The sequence below is a fragment of the Zeugodacus cucurbitae genome, chromosome X (genome assembly GCF_028554725.1).
Source record: "Zeugodacus cucurbitae isolate PBARC_wt_2022May chromosome X, idZeuCucr1.2, whole genome shotgun sequence".
NCBI classification, from domain to species: Eukaryota; Metazoa; Arthropoda; class Insecta; order Diptera; family Tephritidae; genus Zeugodacus; species Zeugodacus cucurbitae.
Genome location: NC_071672.1, coordinates 29,373,296 through 29,396,724, shown reverse-complemented (window position 1 = coordinate 29,396,724; position 23,429 = coordinate 29,373,296). Strand labels below are relative to the sequence as shown.

Below are 23,429 nucleotides of genomic sequence, written 5' to 3'. Positions count from 1 at the left end.
GATGTCCGCTGTCTTTCTCTCTGATTATGAAGGCGTTGGGAACGCTCAGAGTTCGAGTCCCTAGTGTGAGCTGGTATATTACTAATATTTTGTTCTTCAAGCCGCTGCCGTACTCGACTCTAAAGCGCGTAGTTGGGAGGTTTTGAAATTTTGTTCAGCAAGCAGCTGCGAGCGCTTGTTACTCGACTCTCTGGCACGCAATTGCCAGACATTGACAATTTTCAGTTTCAGATTAAGATTCTCCATCACGGAGTCTTTTTGATACCCTTAGGGTGCGTGCAGAGTGGCCGCTTGTTGCCGAGCCGAGCCGACTGACGCTTATTGCAAGAACTTGTTCATGCGAGAAACAAGTTTGAGTGTGCATAGTGGATGCGAGAATCAGCGCTGATATTTTATCTGTTATTTGTGTTTTATGTATGTTTGTATGCATTTGGGTTTGTTGTTCATCGTGTTTGTGAAATTGAAGTGAAAAGATATGGATTCGTCAGATGATGAGTATTTAGCTTCGGCTACTGTTTTAAAGTATTTTATCAACAAAAAATTATTTGGAAAACATCCAATAAATGATAAACGAAGTGAATTTGGAGAATTTCATCACTTATATAGTGATTTAAGAAAATATCCTGCCAAGTTTAAAGAATATACTCGAATGAGTATTGAAACTTTCGACTATATTCTCGAAAAGATTGGTGATAAATTAAAAAAGAAGTGGAGTAATTTTATTAAAGTACCAATATGTCCATGTGAACGCTTGATAGTAACTCTCAGGTAAGAAATTTTTTATGTTTTATATATTTGTATTTATTGTATTAAATTCATGAATACATTTTTTTATAAATAAAAAGAAAAATTAAAAAAAAATTAAAAATAAATAATATAAATTAATTAAGAGGAATTTAAAGATGAATAAATTACAGTTTCCATTGTATTTTGGTCTGGAACCAATGATGATGAAGTTGATGGTATATTTGTACCTTCAACTGTGGTAAATGAGATCGGTTGAAAACAAGGAGTTGTGCTAAGGTCTAAAGAATTTATCTGGTAGCTTTCAGAAGAAACGCTGGTTGGTGAAGACAAAGGCGCGTATCTTGAAGTTTCATTGGACAGTGTGGGCATATTTTTAACTTTTGCATACACGTATTTATAAAGTACATTTTACATTTCCATTCGACACAGAAATTTATTCTCTGGGTCCAACTTCCGAATATGCGGCAAAAGAGTTACGAAAAATGCTTCATCTTCATCCAATACAGTCTTTTTTTCCATTTTTTTATTTTCCAGCAGTGCCAATTTTCTTTTTTCAATTTCCAACAATTGGGCAGTGCTGTTAGAGGTATTTTTTTTTCGATGGAACTTCACAGCTGAACTCGTCATTGTCGCACAGATCTCTTGTTTCTTCGACTTGTGAAGTGTTGAGAATATCTTCAATTTCTTCTTCATATACAACCTCTTCTTGGGTAGCTTTTACACTTGACGCTTTTAAATTACCACTTAAATTTCTGAATTTCATTTGGTCCTTTAAAAACAGTAGAGAATTGAAATAAGGCCAACTCGAAGAAATTTGTGATGCGGCATCCCCCGATTTTGGAGTTGGAATTTTGCGTACTTCACATCGAAATTGATCGCGTAAATACTTCCATTTTTTTTTAAGTCTTCCTCTGCAAGATCAAATAAAACCATATAATAAAAATATGATAAAAATTATATGCATACATGAATTTAAACAATAATATACAAAAATTTATACAAATAATATAATATAAATTTAAATAACAATTTTTGTTTTAACTTTCTTATTTAGATTTCTGGCAACTGGAGCATCATTTGCCTCACTAGCTTTTTCGTTTCGGCTAGGCAAATCAACAGTAGGAGCTATTGTTAAGGAGACAACACAAGTTCTGTGGGATAATATGTTTACTATACATATGCCGCAGCCAAACGAACAATGTTTTCAAGAAATTGCAGAGCAATACTGGAAGCTATGGAACTTCCCAAATTGTATTGGTGCTATCGACGGGAAGCACATACGAATCAAGTGTCCAGGAAATACTGGCTCCATGTATTATAATTATAAACACTTTTTTTCTATTGTATTGCAAGGTATTGCCGATGCCAACTGCAAATTTATTGCGGTTGAAGTTGGTGGATACGGAAAGCAAAGTGATGGTGGCACTTTTAGCTCTTCCAAAATCTTTAATCTTTTAAAAAGTGGAGAACTACCTGTACCAGGAAATACATGTCTGCCAAACAGTGAAGAAATTGTGCCATATGTATTTCTTGGGGATGAGGCTTATCCCCTTTTAGAATGTTTGTTAAGGCCGTATAGCCGAAAGGAGATAACGGAAGACCATGAATATTTTAATGCCCGGCTTTCAAGAGCAAGAAAGTGCATTGAATGCGCCTTTGGGTTATTAAGTGCAAGGTTCAGAATATTATGGAAACCCATTGAAACGGATCCTTTGTTCGCTGAACTCCTTGTAAAATGTATATGCCTTCTACACAACATAATTATTGATTTAGAGGGATTAGATGAAAATTTAAAAGAAGAAGTGCAAAAAGAAAATTTGGAAAAAATCATAAAAGAATTCAATAAAACAAGTGTCAAAAATGGTAGATTAATAAGAGATAAATTTTGTAATTTCGTATGCATGAATAAAATATAACAAATTTCAATGTAACTTACTTGGTATTTTCATTTCTGAAGCACCGGACATCCATAGCTTTTCCACTAAAACACGGTTAAGATAACATTTATTTTTCTGGTCCCACAAAGCCGGCCGAGAAAAAACTTCACTTATTAATTGTTCTACATTCATTTTAAATAAACCAAAACACACGACTGTACTCAAGAAAAGTTCAACAAGAATGCCATTAAATGATGAATGACAGCATATGATTTTCATTTTAATTTTACTTTTTCCAAAGAATTTTATGTCCAAAACTAGCTTTTCGCAGAATAACCAATGTTATCGGCGCTGAAATACGCTTTGGAACTGTTTTCTCGCATTCAATCAGCTTTGCGCTCTGACCAGCTCGACGCCCACTATGACCTGCTCGCGCTTATTTGTACTAATTTGTATAGTACCAGTTTTCTCGCATTGGTTCTCGCAATAAGCGTCAGTCGGCTCGGCTCGGCAACAAGCGGCCACTCTGCACGCACCCTTACCTGGGAACTATTTCCAGAAAGTTGAGATTCCAGCAATAAATATAACCTATTTTAATGTAGCTCTCCAATGGTGAAAGAATTTTTAAAATCGCAAAGTACCTTTTGAGTTTATTCATTACAAACATTCATACTAATCTTTCCTCCTCATAATCTATAATATAAAAATGAATCGCTAAATGTGTTGTTAGTCTCGCAAGTCGAAAACGGCAAAACCGATCAGGCTAATTGAAGCCTTGAAATATTTGGGGAAGGCCAGGAAAGGTTTAGAATGGAAGTAAATATGGAAAAATTGCGAGAAAGATAATAATAAGAGTATTTTATTTGATTTTTTTTTTCAATATTTCCTTATTTATTGAATCTGCTTTTACTTTAAGCCTAACAATAAGTTATAAAATCTTAAATCTATTTAAAACTAGACCAGATCAAACGAGTGATTGAGCTGTATTGTTGAAACGTTGCTCTTTAGTATGCAGGCATATCCCTTCTTTTAAGGCGTGTTTGATCGCAGGAATGTACTAAAGCATTAGCCAATGGGTTTGGGTGATCACGGAGTTTAGATATATATTTCAATCTACTGTCGTCTACTGCTTTCTTTACCATAGGGATACCAAGATCTTTATGGATATTTTCATTGTGAATGTACCATGGTGAGCACGTGATTGTTCTAAGCATTTTCGATTGGAACCTTTGTATTATATCAATATTAGTTGCACAGGTCGTACCCCACAGTTGAATGCCATACATCCAAATCGGCTTTATGACCGCATTGTATAAAAGTACTTTGTTGTCTAGGCTAAGTTTAGAGTTTTTATTTAATTGGCAACAAAATTATAAAAAAAAAAAAAATATTTTGAAAGTTGTCATTGTTGCATCGCTAAAATATTTTTGCCATTGTTCATTTGCATAAGGTTGTGTCGATAGCTCAAAACAATTTGTAACAAGTAAAGAAACGCTAAGTTCGGCTGCATCCGAACAGTTTATACTCTCGCAATTTATCAAGATTACACACAATTTGACCCATATATTCGGCATAAAGACCACTAGAATAACGAAAATGATCATATATGGTATATGAGGGCTGAGGTAATTCCTGAACCGATTTCACTCATTTTCACCACCAAGGTATAGCTTGAAGGACAACTTGGCACCTGTTAATAGGCATATGAACGGTACATTCAGCCTTGATATGACTCCTAAATTACAAAGCTGACGAAGTAAGATATATACGTTTAAAAAAATTCAAAGTTTAACAAATTATGATGACTAACGCTTAATGCAGATCTACAATAATGTATATCAATCAATATATCGGTTATAACGGTTTCCTCTTTATGCGTAAGATTTTTTTTACTATATTGAAAAATTTACTAATTTAATGTATAAACGTGTTGTCGGGTTTGTTAGTAGTAGTATAGATCACTGAACTGCTTTAGCTAACTAGAATCACTGAACTCTACTGTAATCTAACTAGAATCACCGAATTGCTATTAGGGATGCAAACATCGTGATGTTTCTTCAAACCCATCGAAATCTAAAACATCGGCCATTAAAACATCGATGTGTTTTTTAACTTTTTCTAAATTTAGTGTGAAAAGCTAAGGGAGAAGAAGAAGCAGAAGCATAAATAAATTAAATGTAGTACGTCTTAAGTTGATACATTTTATTTTATACATTATATGTCTGTTAAAGTTTTTTCTCAATAAATAACAGAATTTCAAAACAACGACAAGGAAAGTTTTTTCACTGTCATTTATTTTCGATTTTACTTCTGCGTGATAGTTGCCCTGGGTTTAGAAAACGGTCGTTTACTCGGCACTGAAGTGGCCACAATGTGTAAATATTAATAAGCCTATTTATACAACTCCGGAAACACAGTATTCATGTCAACCCAAACTCTATTGGCTTCTGATTGGTAGGGGTAACAGTCGAGATACACTTTCTCTTCAACCTTCCGTCCCTGTAATTGTAGATAAATTTGACAGCTTGCATTTCACCTTTTGGTGGACCAAATGTTTATTCTGGTTCCAAATATCAAACGAGTATTCTGTTTCACACTCATCCGAAGATTCTGTTGTATCAGCACGATTCTTTGAATTTTTTATGAAACAAAAAAACATTATTTCTTTTAGCCATAGCATCTTTAAATTTGAATCTCTCATCTAACGCAGTAGCCTACGCCAGAATTAAATTGTATAAATAAATCATAAAAGTAACCGCAGTATTGTCCAAGCGCACATTCCCTTAACGAATTCTCCATATTTTACAAAAATCGAATTCCAATGTAATGAAGCGTATCCAAATAGAGGGTTTCGAGTTAGTAACCGAAAAAGTGTGAAGTCAAATTTTTATATAAAACATCGTTGAAAGTGACATCGATGCATCGATATTTTTAAATTCAAGACATCGATGCTTTTTGACGAAAACATCGATGTTTCAAAAACATCGATACATCGTTTGCATCCCTAATTGCTATCGACACTGCAATCTAACTTGAGTCACTGCACTGCTATAACTATTGTGATCGAATTAGAATAACTGAACTGATACAGCTACTGTGATCGAATTAGAATAACTGCACTGCCGTGATCGAATTGAGTATTGAATTGCTATAGCTACTATGATCTATCTTGAATCAATGAACTGATATCGCTATTGTGATCTCGTTTCTTGTGTGGGTTCATATGAAAAAAGGAAAATAAGGAAACTTCTAACATGAAATTATATTTTATTTGCAATGAGCTAAAACTTATTACGACCTCTAGTCTTTGATGTCCGCTGTCTTTCTCTCTGATTATGAAGGCGTTGGGAACGCTCAGAGTTCGAGTCCCTAGTGTGAGCTGGTATATTACTAATATTTTGTTCTTCAAGCCGCTGCCGTACTCGACTCTAAAGCGCGTAGTTGGGAGGTTTTGAAATTTTGTTCAGCAAGCAGCTGCGAGCGCTTGTTACTCGACTCTCTGGCACGCAATTGCCAGACATTGACAATTTTCAGTTTCAGATTAAGATTCTCCATCACGGAGTCTTTTTGATACCCTTACCTGGGAACTATTTCCAGAAAGTTGAGATTCCAGCAATAAATATAACCTATTTTAATGTAGCTCTCCAATGGTGAAAGAATTTTTAAAATCGCAAAGTACCTTTTGAGTTTATTCATTACAAACATTCATACAAATCTTTCCTCCTCATAATCTATAATATAAAAATGAATCGCTAAATGTGTTGTTAGTCTCGCAAGTCGAAAACGGCGAAACCGATCAGGCTAATTGAAGCCTTGAAATATTTGGGGAAGGCCAGGAAAGGTTTAGAATGGAAGTAAATATGGAAAAATTGCGAGGAAGATAATAATAAGAGTATTTTATTTGATTTTTTTTCAATATTTCCTTATTTATTGAATCTGCTTTTACTTTAAGCCTAACAATAAGTTATAAAATCTTAAATCTATTTAAAAACTAGAGCAGATCAAACGAGTGATTGAGCTGTATTGTTGAAACGTTGCTCTTTAGTATGCAGGCATATCCCTTCTTTTGAGGCGTGTTTGATCGCAGGAATGTACTAAAGCATTAGCCAATAGGTTTGGGTGATCACGGAGTTTAGATATATATTTCAATCTGCTGTCGTCTACTGCTTTCTTTACCATAGGGATACCAAGATCTTTATGGATATTTTCATTGTGAATGTACCATGGTGAGCACGTGATTGTTCTAAGCATTTTCGATTGGAACCTTTGTATTATATCAATATTAGTTGCACAGGTCGTACCCCACAGTTGAATGCCATACATCCAAATCGGCTTTATGACCGCATTGTATAAAAGTACTTTGTTGTTTAGGCTAAGTTTAGAGTTTTTATTTAATTGGCAACATAATTATAAAAAAAAAAAAATATTTTGAAAGTTGTCATTGTTGCATCGCTAAAATATTTTTGCCATTGTTCAATTGCATAAGGTTGTGTCGATAGCTCAAAACAATTTGTAACAAGTAAAGAAACGCTAAGTTCGGCTGCATCCGAACAGTTTATACTCTCGCAATTTATCGATGCAATTTTATCAAGATTACACACAATTTGACCCATATATTCGGCATAAAGACCACTAGAATAACGAAAATGATCATATATGGTATATGAGGGCTGAGGTAATTCCTGAACCGATTTCACTCATTTTCACCACCAAGGTATAGCTTGAGGGTCAACTTGGCACCTGTTAGTAGGCATATAAACGGTACATTCAGCCTTGATATGACTCCTAAATTACAAAGCTGACGAAGTAAGCATGCCTAAAATCATCTAATTTTTTTAAGTTTTTACAACAATATCAGACTGGGACTGAGTAGGGTCGCAGTTGACACTTCGACGGATTAATAACATTTCCAACAGATTTCAGTCACTTTATGGAACCATAAATGGCTGATTGACCTATTTTGGTGGTAAAAAACAAAGATACCAATGATCTCAATGCGATAATTTAGAATTTCGTTCCAAGAGAGTTGACACAGTTACAAACCAGGATGAAGTAGTCAATTATCCCACAGACTATTTAAAATTGACTAAACTATCAACACTCACTTTGCAATTAAATGTAGCGTGAGTTGTCATCATGCTGCCTAACATAAATCAACCTCGACTCTGCAATAGAACAAGATTAAGGTAATCAATATCGTCACCGAAGCCAAGATTGAGCCAACTATGAAATTTGCTCATTTGTTTCATACTTTAATATACGTTTAAAAAAATTCAAAGTTTAACAAATTATGATGACTAACGCTTAATGCAGATCTACAATAATGTATATCAATCAATATATCGGTTATAACGGTTTCCTCTTTATGCGTAAATTTTTTTTTACTATATTGAAAAATTTACAAATTTAATGTATAAACGTGTTGTCGGGTTTGTTAGTAGGAGTATAGATCACTGAACTGCTTTAGCTAACTAGAATCACTGAATTCTACTGTAGTCTAACTAGAATCACCGAATTGCTATTAGGGATGCAAACATCGTGAAATGAAACATCGATGGTTCGATGTATCGATGTTTCTTCAAAACCCATCGAAATCAAAAACATCGGCCATTAAAACATCGATCTGTTTTTTAACTTTTTCTAAATTTAGTGTGAAAAGCTAAGGGAGAAGAAGAAGCAGAAGCATAAATAAATGAAATGTAGTACGTCTTAAGTTGATACATTTTATTTTTTACATTATATGTCTGTCAAGGTTTTTTCTCAATAAATAACAGAATTTCAAAACAACGACATGGAAAGTTTTTTCACTGTCCTTTCTTTTCGATTTTACTTCTGCGTGATAGTTGCCCTGGGTTTAGAAAACGGTCGCTTACTCGGCACTGAAGTGGCCACAATGTGTAAATATTAATAAGCCTATTTATACAACTCCGGAAACACAGTATTCATGTCAACCCAAACTCTATTGGCTTCTGATTGGTAGGGGTAACAGTCGAGATACACTTTCTCTTCAACCTTCCGTCCCTGTAACAGAAACACTTAGCAGAGGAATGTAACGAGATACACTTTCTCTTCAACCTTCCGTCCCTGTAATTGTAGATAAATTTGACAGCTTGCATTTCACCTTTTGGTGGACCAAATGTTTATTCTGGTTCCAAATATCAAACGAGTATTCTGTTTCACACTCATCCGAAGATTCTGTTGTATCAGCACGATTCTTTGAATTTTTTATGAAACAAAAAAACAGTATTTCTTTTAGCCATAGCATCTTTAAATTTGAATCTCTGATCTAACGCAGTAGCCTACGCCAGAATTAAATTGTATAAATAAATCATAAAAGTAACCGCAGTATTGTCCAAGCGCACATTACCTTAACGAATTCTCCGTATTTTACAAAAATCGAATTCCAATGTAATGAAGCGTATCCAAATAGAGGGTTTCGAGTTAGTAACCGAAAAAGTGTGAAGTAAAATTTTTATATAAAACATCGACATAAAACATCGTTGAAAGTGACATCGATATTTTTAAATTCAAGACATCGATGCTTTTTGACGAAAACATCGATGTTTCAAAAACATCGATACATCGTTTGCATCCCTAATTGCTATCGACACTGCAATCTAACTTGAGTCACTGCACTGCAATAACTATTGTGATCGAATTAGAATAATTGAACTGATACAGCTACTGTGATCGAATTAGAATAACTGCACTGCCGTGATCGAATTGAGTATTGAATTGCTATAGCTACTATGATCTATCTTGAATCAATGAACTGATATCGCTATTGTGATCTCGTTTCTTGTGTGGGTTTATATGAAAAAAGGAAAATAAGGAAACTTCTAACATGAAATTATATTTTATTTGCAATGAGCTAAAACTTATTACGACCTCTAGTCTTTGATGTCCGCTGTCTTTCTCTCTGATTATGAAGGCGTTGGGAACGCTCAGAGTTCGAGTCCCTAGTGTGAGCTGGTATATTACTAATATTTTGTTCTTCAAGCCGCTGCATACGCTCCGTACTCGACTCTAAAGCGCGTAGTTGGGAGGTTTTGAAATTTTGTTCAGCAAGCAGCTGCGAGCGCTTGTTACTCGACTCTCTGGCACGCAATTGCCAGACATTGACAATTTTCAGTTTCAGATTAAGATTCTCCATCACGGAGTCTTTTTGATACCCTTACCTGGGAACTATTTCCAGAAAGTTGAGATTCCAGCAATAAATATAACTTACTTTAATGTAGCTCTCCAATGGTGAAAGAATTTTTAAAATCGCAAAGTACCTTTTGAGTTTATTCATTACAAACATTCATATAAATCTTTCCTCCTCATAATCTATAATATAAAAATGAATCGCTAAATGTGTTGTTAGTCTCGCAAGTCGAAAACGGCGAAACCGATCAGGCTAATTGAAGCCTTGAAATATTTGGGGAAGGCCAGGAAAGGTTTAGAATGGAAGTAAATATGGAAAAATTGCGAGGAAGATAATAATAAGAGTATTTTATTTGATTTTATTTTTCAATATTTCCTTATTTATTGAATCTGCTTTTACTTTAAGCCTAACAATAAGTTATAAAATCTTAAATCTATTTAAAAACTAGACCAGATCAAACGAGTGATTGAGCTGTATTGTTGAAACGTTGCTCTTTAGTATGCAGGCATATCCCTTCTTTTGAGGCGTGTTTGATCGCAGGAATGTACTAAAGCATTAGCCAATGAGTTTGGGTGATCACGGAGTTTAGATATATATTTCAATCTGCTGTCGTCTACTGCTTTCTTTACCATAGGGATACCAAGATCTTTATGGATATTTTCATTGTGAATGTACCATGGTGAGCACGTGATTGTTCTAAGCATTTTCGATTGGAACCTTTGTATTATATCAATATTAGTTGCACAGGTCGTACCCCACAGTTGAATGCCATACATCCAAATCGGCTTTATGACCGCATTGTATAAAAGTACTTTGTTGTCTAGGCTAAGTTTAGAGTTTTTATTTAATTGGCAACAAAATTATAAAAAAAAAAAAATATTTTGAAAGTTGTCATTGTTGCATCGCTAAAATATTTTTGCCATTGTTCATTTGCATAAGGTTGTGTCGATAGCTCAAAACAATTTGTAACAAGTAAAGAAACGCTAAGTTCGGCTGCATCCGAACAGTTTATACTCTCGCAATTTATCGATGCAATTTTATCAAGATTACACACAATTTGACCCATATATTCGGCATAAAGACCACTAGAATAACGAAAATGATCATATATGGTATATGAGGGCTGAGGTAATTCCTGAACCGATTTCACTCATTTTCACCACCAAGGTATAGCTTGAAGGACAACTTGGCACCTGTTAATAGGCATATGAACGGTACATTCAGCCTTGATATGACTCCTAAATTACAAAGCTGACGAAGTAAGCATGCCTAAAATCATCTAATTTTTTTAAGTTTTTACTTCGACGGATTAATAACATTTCCAACAGATTTCAGTCACTTTATGGAACCATAAATGGCTGATTGACCTATTTTGGTGGTAAAAAACAAAGATACCAATGATCTCAATGCGATAATTTAGAATTTCGTTCCAAGAGAGTTGACACAGTTACAAACCAGGATGAAGTAGTCAATTATCCCACAGACTATTTAAAATTGACTAAACTATCAACACTCACTTTGCAATTAAATGTAGCGTGAGTTGTCATCATGCTGCCTAACATAAATCAACCTCGACTCTGCAATAGAACAAGATTAAGGTAATCAATATCGTCACCGAAGCCAAGATTGAGCCAACTATGAAATTTGCTCATTTGTTTCATACTTTAATATACGTTTAAAAAAATTCAAAGTTTAACAAATTATGATGACTAACGCTTAATGCAGATCTACAATAATGTATATCAATCAATATATCGGTTATAACGGTTTCCTCTTTATGCGTAAATTTTTTTTTACTATATTGAAAAATTTACAAATTTAATGTATAAACGTGTTGTCGGGTTTGTTAGTAGGAGTATAGATCACTGAACTGCTTTAGCTAACTAGAATCACTGAATTCTACTGTAGTCTAACTAGAATCACCGAATTGCTATTAGGGATGCAAACATCGTGAAATGAAACATCGATGGTTCGATGTATCGATGTTTCTTCAAAACCCATCGAAATCAAAAACATCGGCCATTAAAACATCGATCTGTTTTTTAACTTTTTCTAAATTTAGTGTGAAAAGCTAAGGGAGAAGAAGAAGCAGAAGCATAAATAAATGAAATGTAGTACGTCTTAAGTTGATACATTTTATTTTTTACATTATATGTCTGTCAAGGTTTTTTCTCAATAAATAACAGAATTTCAAAACAACGACATGGAAAGTTTTTTCACTGTCCTTTCTTTTCGATTTTACTTCTGCGTGATAGTTGCCCTGGGTTTAGAAAACGGTCGCTTACTCGGCACTGAAGTGGCCACAATGTGTAAATATTAATAAGCCTATTTATACAACTCCGGAAACACAGTATTCATGTCAACCCAAACTCTATTGGCTTCTGATTGGTAGGGGTAACAGTCGAGATACACTTTCTCTTCAACCTTCCGTCCCTGTAACAGAAACACTTAGCAGAGGAATGTAACGAGATACACTTTCTCTTCAACCTTCCGTCCCTGTAATTGTAGATAAATTTGACAGCTTGCATTTCACCTTTTGGTGGACCAAATGTTTATTCTGGTTCCAAATATCAAACGAGTATTCTGTTTCACACTCATCCGAAGATTCTGTTGTATCAGCACGATTCTTTGAATTTTTTATGAAACAAAAAAACAGTATTTCTTTTAGCCATAGCATCTTTAAATTTGAATCTCTGATCTAACGCAGTAGCCTACGCCAGAATTAAATTGTATAAATAAATCATAAAAGTAACCGCAGTATTGTCCAAGCGCACATTACCTTAACGAATTCTCCGTATTTTACAAAAATCGAATTCCAATGTAATGAAGCGTATCCAAATAGAGGGTTTCGAGTTAGTAACCGAAAAAGTGTGAAGTAAAATTTTTATATAAAACATCGACATAAAACATCGTTGAAAGTGACATCGATATTTTTAAATTCAAGACATCGATGCTTTTTGACGAAAACATCGATGTTTCAAAAACATCGATACATCGTTTGCATCCCTAATTGCTATCGACACTGCAATCTAACTTGAGTCACTGCACTGCAATAACTATTGTGATCGAATTAGAATAATTGAACTGATACAGCTACTGTGATCGAATTAGAATAACTGCACTGCCGTGATCGAATTGAGTATTGAATTGCTATAGCTACTATGATCTATCTTGAATCAATGAACTGATATCGCTATTGTGATCTCGTTTCTTGTGTGGGTTTATATGAAAAAAGGAAAATAAGGAAACTTCTAACATGAAATTATATTTTATTTGCAATGAGCTAAAACTTATTACGACCTCTAGTCTTTGATGTCCGCTGTCTTTCTCTCTGATTATGAAGGCGTTGGGAACGCTCAGAGTTCGAGTCCCTAGTGTGAGCTGGTATATTACTAATATTTTGTTCTTCAAGCCGCTGCATACGCTCCGTACTCGACTCTAAAGCGCGTAGTTGGGAGGTTTTGAAATTTTGTTCAGCAAGCAGCTGCGAGCGCTTGTTACTCGACTCTCTGGCACGCAATTGCCAGACATTGACAATTTTCAGTTTCAGATTAAGATTCTCCATCACGGAGTCTTTTTGATACCCTTACCTGGGAACTATTTCCAGAAAGTTGAGATTCCAGCAATAAATATAACTTACTTTAATGTAGCTCTCCAATGGTGAAAGAATTTTTAAAATCGCAAAGTACCTTTTGAGTTTATTCATTACAAACATTCATATAAATCTTTCCTCCTCATAATCTATAATATAAAAATGAATCGCTAAATGTGTTGTTAGTCTCGCAAGTCGAAAACGGCGAAACCGATCAGGCTAATTGAAGCCTTGAAATATTTGGGGAAGGCCAGGAAAGGTTTAGAATGGAAGTAAATATGGAAAAATTGCGAGGAAGATAATAATAAGAGTATTTTATTTGATTTTATTTTTCAATATTTCCTTATTTATTGAATCTGCTTTTACTTTAAGCCTAACAATAAGTTATAAAATCTTAAATCTATTTAAAAACTAGACCAGATCAAACGAGTGATTGAGCTGTATTGTTGAAACGTTGCTCTTTAGTATGCAGGCATATCCCTTCTTTTGAGGCGTGTTTGATCGCAGGAATGTACTAAAGCATTAGCCAATGAGTTTGGGTGATCACGGAGTTTAGATATATATTTCAATCTGCTGTCGTCTACTGCTTTCTTTACCATAGGGATACCAAGATCTTTATGGATATTTTCATTGTGAATGTACCATGGTGAGCACGTGATTGTTCTAAGCATTTTCGATTGGAACCTTTGTATTATATCAATATTAGTTGCACAGGTCGTACCCCACAGTTGAATGCCATACATCCAAATCGGCTTTATGACCGCATTGTATAAAAGTACTTTGTTGTCTAGGCTAAGTTTAGAGTTTTTATTTAATTGGCAACAAAATTATAAAAAAAAAAAAATATTTTGAAAGTTGTCATTGTTGCATCGCTAAAATATTTTTGCCATTGTTCATTTGCATAAGGTTGTGTCGATAGCTCAAAACAATTTGTAACAAGTAAAGAAACGCTAAGTTCGGCTGCATCCGAACAGTTTATACTCTCGCAATTTATCGATGCAATTTTATCAAGATTACACACAATTTGACCCATATATTCGGCATAAAGACCACTAGAATAACGAAAATGATCATATATGGTATATGAGGGCTGAGGTAATTCCTGAACCGATTTCACTCATTTTCACCACCAAGGTATAGCTTGAAGGACAACTTGGCACCTGTTAATAGGCATATGAACGGTACATTCAGCCTTGATATGACTCCTAAATTACAAAGCTGACGAAGTAAGCATGCCTAAAATCATCTAATTTTTTTAAGTTTTTACTTCGACGGATTAATAACATTTCCAACAGATTTCAGTCACTTTATGGAACCATAAATGGCTGATTGACCTATTTTGGTGGTAAAAAACAAAGATATCAATGATCTCAATGCGATAATTTAGAATTTCGTTCCAAGAGAGTTGACACAGTTACAAACCAGGATGAAGTAGTCAATTATCCCACAGACTATTTAAAATTGACTAAACTATCAACACTCACTTTGCAATTAAATGTAGCGTGAGTTGTCATCATGCTGCCTAACATAAATCAACCTCGACTCTGCAATAGAACAAGATTAAGGTAATCAATATCGTCACCGAAGCCAAGATTGAGCCAACTATGAAATTTGCTCATTTGTTTCATACTTTAATATACGTTTAAAAAAATTCAAAGTTTAACAAATTATGATGACTAACGCTTAATGCAGATCTACAATAATGTATATCAATCAATATATCGGTTATAACGGTTTCCTCTTTATGCGTAAGATTTTTTTTACTATATTGAAAAATTTACTAATTTAATGTATAAACGTGTTGTCGGGTTTGTTAGTAGGAGTATAGATCACTGAACTGCTTTAGCTAACTAGAATCACTGAATTCTACTCTAGTCTAACTAGAATCACCGAATTGCTATTAGGGATGCAAACATCGTGAAATGAAACATCGATGGTTCGATGTATCGATGTTTCTTCAAAACCCATCGAAATCAAAAACATCGGCCATTAAAACATCGATGTGTTTTTTAACTTTTTCTAAATTTAGTGTGAAAAGCTAAGGGAGAAGAAGAAGCAGAAGCATAAATAAATGAAATGTAGTACGTCTTAAGTTGATACATTTTATTTTTTACATTATATGTCTGTTAAGGTTTTTTCTCAATAAATAACAGAATTTCAAAACAACGACATGGAAAGTTTTTTCACTGTCATTTCTTTTCGATTTTACTTCTGCGTGATAGTTGCCCTGGGTTTAGAAAACGGTCGCTTACTCGGCACTGAAGTGGCCACAATGTGTAAATATTAATAAGCCTATTTATACAACTCCGGAAACACAGTATTCATGTCAACCCAAACTCTATTGGCTTCTGATTGGTAGGGGTAACAGTCGAGATACACTTTCTCTTCAACCTTCCGTCCCTGTAATTGTAGATAAATTTGACAGCTTGCATTTCACCTTTTGGTGGACCAAATGTTTATTCTGGTTCCAAATATCAAACGAGTATTCTGTTTCACACTCATCCGAAGATTCTGTTGTATCAGCACGATTCTTTGAATTTTTTATGAAACAAAAAAACATTATTTCTTTTAGCCATAGCATCTTTAAATTTGAATCTCTGATCTAACGCAGTAGCCTACGCCAGAATTAAATTGTATAAATAAATCATAAAAGTAACCGCAGTATTGTCCAAGCGCACATTCCCTTAACGAATTCTCCGTATTTTACAAAAATCGAATTCCAATGTAATGAAGCGTATCCAAATAGAGGGTTTCGAGTTAGTAACCGAAAAAGTGTGAAGTCAAATTTTTATATAAAACATCGACATAAAACATCGTTGAAAGTGACATCGATGCATCGATATTTTTAAATTCAAGACATCGATGCTTTTTGACGAAAACATCGATGTTTCATAAACATCGATACATCGTTTGCATCCCTAATTGCTATCGACACTGCAATCTAACTTGAGTCACTGCACTGCTATAACTATTGTGATCGAATTAGAATAACTGAACTGATACAGCTACTGTGATCGAATTAGAATAACTGCACTGCCGTGATCGAATTGAGTATTGAATTGCTATAGCTACTATGATCTATCTTGAATCAATGAACTGATATCGCTATTGTGATCGAATTAGAATCACTGAACTGCCATAATCGAACTCAAAGTATTGCACTGCTAGTTCGATCACAATAATCACTGAACTGCCTTGATCGCACTGCTATAGCTACTGTGATCGAACTAGAATCACTGAACTGCTCTATCTGCAAATTTCACTAGAACCTTTTTGTTTAATGGTTAGCCATGTCTGAAGAATGTTGGAGATCAGAAGAGGATGTTCTTAGCTGATTCTAGCCCCCCTTTTTTATAATATCTTTGGCGACTTTAGTCTTGAAGTGTCACTGGTCTCACCGCAGGTGAGCCCATTAGCAATGTTCTATAAGCACTCCCATGATTGCGACGAGGTAAACCTCGTTCAGAGAAACTATAGGGCGTAAGGTGCCAAGAACGATGTTGACCGAAGCGAGCCACTCATACGTATGAGAGCTGTTCGTTGTCGCCTATTAACTTTTTCAGTAGTGAGGCCTTTTCAAGCGACCTCTACAAAGCCCATTTCGATACGATGTCGAGATTCCTCTGCTAGTGCTGGCGAATCTACCATGCATGACAGCTCCAAAAGTAAAAAAAAAATTTAAATCCTAAATATTTTGTAAACGTTTTCTTTTTGATTAGAAAAAAACTTTTTATCATAATGTCATTCCATTTGGCTAACCCTATAAGGGCTATATAACATATTCGAAGGCTTTCCAATTCTGGAACACGCAACATATAAAATACCGTACGAAAAGCACGGATTTTCTAAATCTAACCCAAAAAATGTCATTGTGCCTTGTGGCTTGGGGGGTAAATGGGGTGTGGTAGCTTCTTTGCGTATCCAGTTGCAGTTTACCTATCATGCTCAACTTCAGGGTCACTGCTAAGAGAGAGGGGCCACTCCGACTTACTCGGTTTAAGGGTTCGACAAAGATGCACAGCGTCTGTCTATCCGGAGGTGCGGCTTCAAGCGGGCGTCTGTCTTGAAGTAAGCGGCTCGCTATATAAACGTAGTATAAAACTTTATTCCATAACCAGGATTATGCGTTGGGTTTGGCCATGTAAAACAAAATCCAATGAAACGACCAATAAAGCCTTGGTCCCTGCAAACGAACAAAGGACCCTCTATAGGGGAGGTGTCTCTATCCAGCTGGAAGATGTCCTGGAAAAATATGGGGCTGACATCACTGCGATGGATGGGGCATGGTTGTAATAAATGACAATGATGTGACATCTACTACAGCTGTCTTGCAAGGGAGCACATATTTGGTGTCGATTTTGTGGTGCGGCGGAGACCACGCCTACTCGTTTCCGGATTCATACCTGCGGACGAGCGAAACGCAACTATCTGAATGCTAAATTTCACAACATCAGCCTAATTCGTGCTCTTGCTCCGACGAATGAGAAGGACGACGAGACCAAAGATGATTTGCGCTCCTCGAACACACATACAAGCGCTGCTTCCGTCACGAAATCAAAATCGTGTTTGGCCACTTCAACGCCAGCAAGGGGAGCGTGCTATTTGAAAGACTGAAGGCCATCGTCAACAAACTGATTGGACTTTATCAGAGTGACTTCCGACCTGGTAAATCTACCGTTGACTAGTTATTCACCATACGCCAGCTCCATGAAAAGACCCAAGAAAAACATATCGACACGCGCCATCTTTTTGTCAATTTCACAGATGCTTCTGATCTCGCCTCTATGCCGCCATGCATGATTTTCGGATATCCACAAAACATATACAGCTATGTAAAATTACGTTGAACGCAACCACCAGCTCCGTCAGGGAAGGACATCCATGATCCACGAGGTTTCTTCTTTAACCTAATTCTTGAGAGAATAATTCGCGCTGGAAATCTTAAGCGTACTGTCTCAATCTTGTTCACAGGTCACCACTTTGCGAAGCTTGAAATCCCCAACTTACTCCGTCATGCGCAATGCAAAGACAACTGGCGAAGGCTTATGGACGCGGCCAAAACCGAGACGCGAAACGAAATCGGCGACTCTCCAGTTTGAATTGAATTATGGTAGCTGTAGTCTGAACAGACTTCTCTTGAACCTATTGTTATGTCATACTTTAGCCATATCTGTTTTGTTGTTTTGATCATTCCTAGCGGGCATGGCCATAACTCCACTTCGAATTTGTCTAGAGAGGCTCCTGCCTTTGCCAACTGCGTTTTCGTTACCGAAATTGTTCCTGTGGCCGGGAACTCAGATCATGTCCAGGTGAAGTTTAACTTCCAGTGAGCTCAATGTATTCTCTCAGTTATGGACTACGTTAGTCTTTGGTGACAACAAGGCCAGGAGCGCCGACTGACTATCTGTGTATATGGTTGCTTTCTAAATCCTCTTGTAGTCATTCAATAAAGCTTCACAGGTCTTCTCTATGCCCAGTACTTCCGCTTGAAGAGGGAGATGTCAATTTCATCGGAATATATCAGTGCCTAATCCGCAGTTGATTTTGGACCCGTCGGTATGGACTGAGATGATATCCTCCTCCCCAACTAAGTAACCTCTCCCTTCCCGTCTAGAGGGTATCCTCACCCAGTTCCTGCACGCGATTCTCTTGCAAGTGTAATTTAAACACTTTAGTACCATCCTAACGAGGTTGTGCGCTGGGTTTAGAGACCTCCACGTAGAAACCAACCTCAATGAAAAGGAAACAACAGCCTCGGATGAGAAACCCCAAATTGGTGACGATCACGTGTTAAGGACTATGACATGGAATGGATTATGAAGCTATTTTTTTCCAAACATTGCACACATCTTTCAAATAACATTATTTAGTTAATGAACGAAGGATTTTCTTTCTTTTTATTACACCTATTTTTTTGAGCTAATATATGACGAAAATTGTAAAATAAAATTCTGTTTAAAATTCAAATTTTAATATTTTCTTTATACCTACGTTCATTAACTAGTTTTATATCCATTTGCTGACGAAATATTTTTGGCTTTTTGATTTTGGGTGAACAAGTATACTGAGTTATGTTGTCCACGGCAAGCGCCTTTTTTGAACAGGTCATGGGAGTTGAGGTGCCAACAGCTGAGTTTTCGGAAGTTTTGTTGTTTTTTCTTATAAGCCGCGGTCACGGTTGATATAAAGTCATAAAAAAAACCGTAAGAAATTTTTTGCTTTTCATGCAACTTGATGGCGTGATATCCATGCACAATGCCGATACAGTTATTTGTATGTACATACACACATTTTTTTCGTCTTTTTATTTAATTTATGCTATGTAGCTGGTATTCTGCTAGCAAGGCTTGCTGCCATATTCGCCCATACGGCATTTCAATTAAAATCAACGAAGGGGAAACATGCATTTCACTTACGAATTGAATTAGAAATCACAATAGCCATAAGCTGCATCAGATATGAGATTCGAGCGGGGAAAACGGAATTTAAAGTGAGTCAATGTGATTGCGAGCGTCGTTAAATACTAAATAGTTGTTGTTTTTTAATAAAAATGTTACGTACGCATGTAATCACAACATGTTAAAAAAAGCAGTAAGAAAAATCGCTTTTTAATATTTAGTCATATAATTTAACTTCTTGTAACCACTAAAAAATAAAAAACAACAAACACTGATTTTTTTTATTGGAAATATAAATATTTTGTCATATCATTGTTTTGGCTATTGCCATTAAAAAAAAATCGTAATACAAGGAACTAACTGAGGACGAACTTTGCTGCAAACCATGGGAAACGGATAAAACTGTTCTCTAAATGAACTACTTCTTTACATTTCCCTAAGTCTTTCTAATTCAGTGTTCACTTGGCTCAACTGGGTATTTAAACGGATATTTTTCTGTTCTTTCTTTCTGTTGAAATTAACAGCCGGTTTCACGAAACTTGTTAATTGAAAATTAAGTTCCATTTAATTTTAATTTTTATTTAACTTTGCACTTAAGTTTCCTGCGTTTCACCATTATTGACATTTGGCATTATAAGGCAGGGATGTTAGAAAGAATAACAGCTGATTTATGTAAACAAATAAATTGTATTTCTTTGTCAAAATGGTAAACAAATGAGAATTTTGGTGATAGAAAAGCGTAACCATGGTTACATATGACAGTATTTAAATAATATTTAAATGGCAAAGCGTGACCAATTAAATAAAAATTAAGTCAAATGGTGAAACTGAAATTAATTATTTTTACTTAAATTTTTTTCGTGAAGTGTCGTCAAAGACAATTTTATTCAGAACCAACCAACAACACATTTATTTGGATAAAGATTAATATTATTATGTTAATACAACTCTAACAAATAATTTCGACCAAATTAGTTATCACAAAAACGGTACTCACGGACTTTTTTTAGATCATTGAAAGAGAAATAATTCTTTCATACATAACTTTTGTGTATCTTGAACCGCTTTCGCACCGCAAGGAACGGAAGGCCTCAGATATAAATAATTTCCCCCGTCTTTTACACATTTACCACTGTTTCTTCGCTCCTATTGGTCGCAGCTATGATGCTATATAGCCTATAGCCTTCCTCGATAAATGGACTATCCAATACAAAAAGAATTATTCAATTCGAACCAGTTTCGGAGATTAGCGCGTTCAAACAAACAAACAAACAAACTCTACGGCTTTATAATATTAGTATAGATATGATGAACTTCGTTACTCTATTACGACTTTTTTGTCGAATATGTGCGTCGAATTGTGTGTTATCTTAATAACTTTCTTAATAGTTTTTAATTGATTTTAACTTGAAATTAATTCTAATTATAGTAAAAAAATCATTTATTGCGCACATTAAAGTATTTCTTCACCCAAAGAGAACAACGCAAGATAGCAAATTAGAATTATAAACCTTGTAATTGGGTGGACCTAGTTTAGTGTCTCCGGATGTGTTTACAAGGCGGGTTAAGTCCACTCTATAATATTTCACTTAACGAAATTTTGTGGGCGTGGTTTCGTTATCATAGTTTTGGCTAAATATATTGCTTGCACTGACCATATGTATAAGCCAAGACATACTGAGTTTATGGAGGGAACACTTCTTCGACCATTCAGCAGGTGAAAGTGCAAAGCTAGGTGATGACGAACCCGATTCCCCAACCGATTACGATGGAACAAATGTTCCACTACCCGACCATTAATAAGTTCGAATAGCAATTACCCGCTTGAAGAACAACAAACATAAGGTGCATACATAAGCTTCTTTGCAGAATATGTTCGAACGAAAGAATGTCCGATGATTGGAATCTCAGTGTACTCTGCCAAATCCACAAAAAGGGATTCACATCTGCGCCAATGCTATTACCGTGGTATAAGCCTCCTGAATGTCGCATACAAGTCCTATGTGAAAGACTAAAGCCCACCGTCAACAGACAGGCCGTATCGAATCGGGGAGGCAAATAAACTTCGAATCATAATATAGTTTTTATGACTCATAAAATCAACAACGGATATCACTACATTAGTACTAGGAATGTACGAAGCAGGTATGAACAGATGTTATATATTTTAAACAGGAGCTCACAAGTATGAACATCCTTAACATTTATTATTATTATACCGATTTATTTTTACATATGAATCGATATAACTGGCATACCGTGAATACAACATGATATATACGATGATTTTGCACACACGCGTTGCCCATCTGAACTTTTGTAACAGAAAACTTCAAAGCATGCTGCAGTAACCGTAGCGTATGGTATTTGTAGTTATGGCAGTAACATATTTACGTACAACCTATAACAGTACATAAAAGCCCTTACAAGAAATTGTTGGACGACAATAAGCTCTGCGCTCCTAAAGGCTTATTAAACTCAATCGGATTTAACTTCCACTTATTTTGATTTCCTTTCATCACCTTAACAAAATGTTTCAATTGATTTTGTGGGTTTATACACTTTACGGCCAAATTAATTGAGGGGTGTACCATAACTAGAAGCATTACAAATACATACATATGTACACTGCACAGTGGTTCCACCCAAAGGCCAAAAATCAAAAAATCCATCTCACGTTTTTTTGTCAAAATGTATACAGATGTCCTCTAAATTGTCCAAACTTCTTATTTGCAAACCGGGTTTTCCTAAAAATCTTACGGTACTTTCTAAAAATAGAGTTAAATGCATAAACTCCTGTATTTTTTAAAACATATCAGACATTTTTTGAAAAATTTCGCTGCAACAACGAACTTTAATTTGTTCTGGTAATTGTTCAGGTTAACGAATCAAGATTATTTTTAATTGATTTTGAAGTAAAAGGTATTTATTTTAACTTGTGAAATTAATTAAGAGTAACGTGATACTATAGGACCTAGTATCGTGGGAGCTATAGGACCTAGTAGTCCGATGGGCCAATTTATTTAATATATATTTAAAATATTTTTCTAGATTTTTGGTGAAAATTTCATAGCGATATCTCAACGGAAAGTATTTATGACCGCGCCTTCATACAAGCCGAATCACTGTGCACTGCTGGAGCGTACCAAAAGGCAGGCAAGCTGTAAATAGACACATATATATAGTGTTATCACCCCCACATCCGCACTGTAAGCACAAATTACCGCATTCCAAATGCATAAATAAGTATTGAGGCGGTAGGAAAGTAATTTAATTGATGGACGCGAATGAGATGCAGGATGTGGTTAAATACAAAATTATATTTGTTTAAGTAAACGCTTGCTAGCTTAAATACATATAAAAACAGATTTTATTGTTGTCGGAATTTAACGCATTTGTGTTATCAATCGCAATTATCATTGCACGGGTATTTTGGTTATTTAATTAGTTGCCGGTTGCTAAAGAGAATGTTAGAATAACACTTTTTTATTTACATATGTACCCTGCCTGCTGCTCGGACATATAAGACTGAGAAGAGCAACAGATAATTGTGAAAGATATATATAAATTTGAACTTAAAGCGCAAAAAGTTGAAATTTACTTTTCTGAAATTTATAACAAAAAACTAAACTAAAACAGTATCTCTCTTTTGGAGGATCGCATAATAA

General features: G+C 35.3%; 1 protein-coding gene across 1 annotated transcript; it reads left to right on the top strand.

Moving 5' to 3' along the window:
* The first annotated feature begins 62 nt into the window (after nucleotides 1-62).
* LOC128923103 (uncharacterized) lies at nucleotides 63-2,691 on the top strand. The gene is made up of 2 exons (XM_054235560.1): nucleotides 63-768; nucleotides 1,802-2,691. The coding sequence occupies exons 1-2, from the start codon at nucleotides 476-478 to the stop codon at nucleotides 2,661-2,663; spliced, it is 1,155 nt and encodes a 384-aa protein (XP_054091535.1). The 5' UTR covers nucleotides 63-475; the 3' UTR covers nucleotides 2,664-2,691.
* The last annotated feature ends 20,738 nt before the right edge of the window (nucleotides 2,692-23,429 follow it).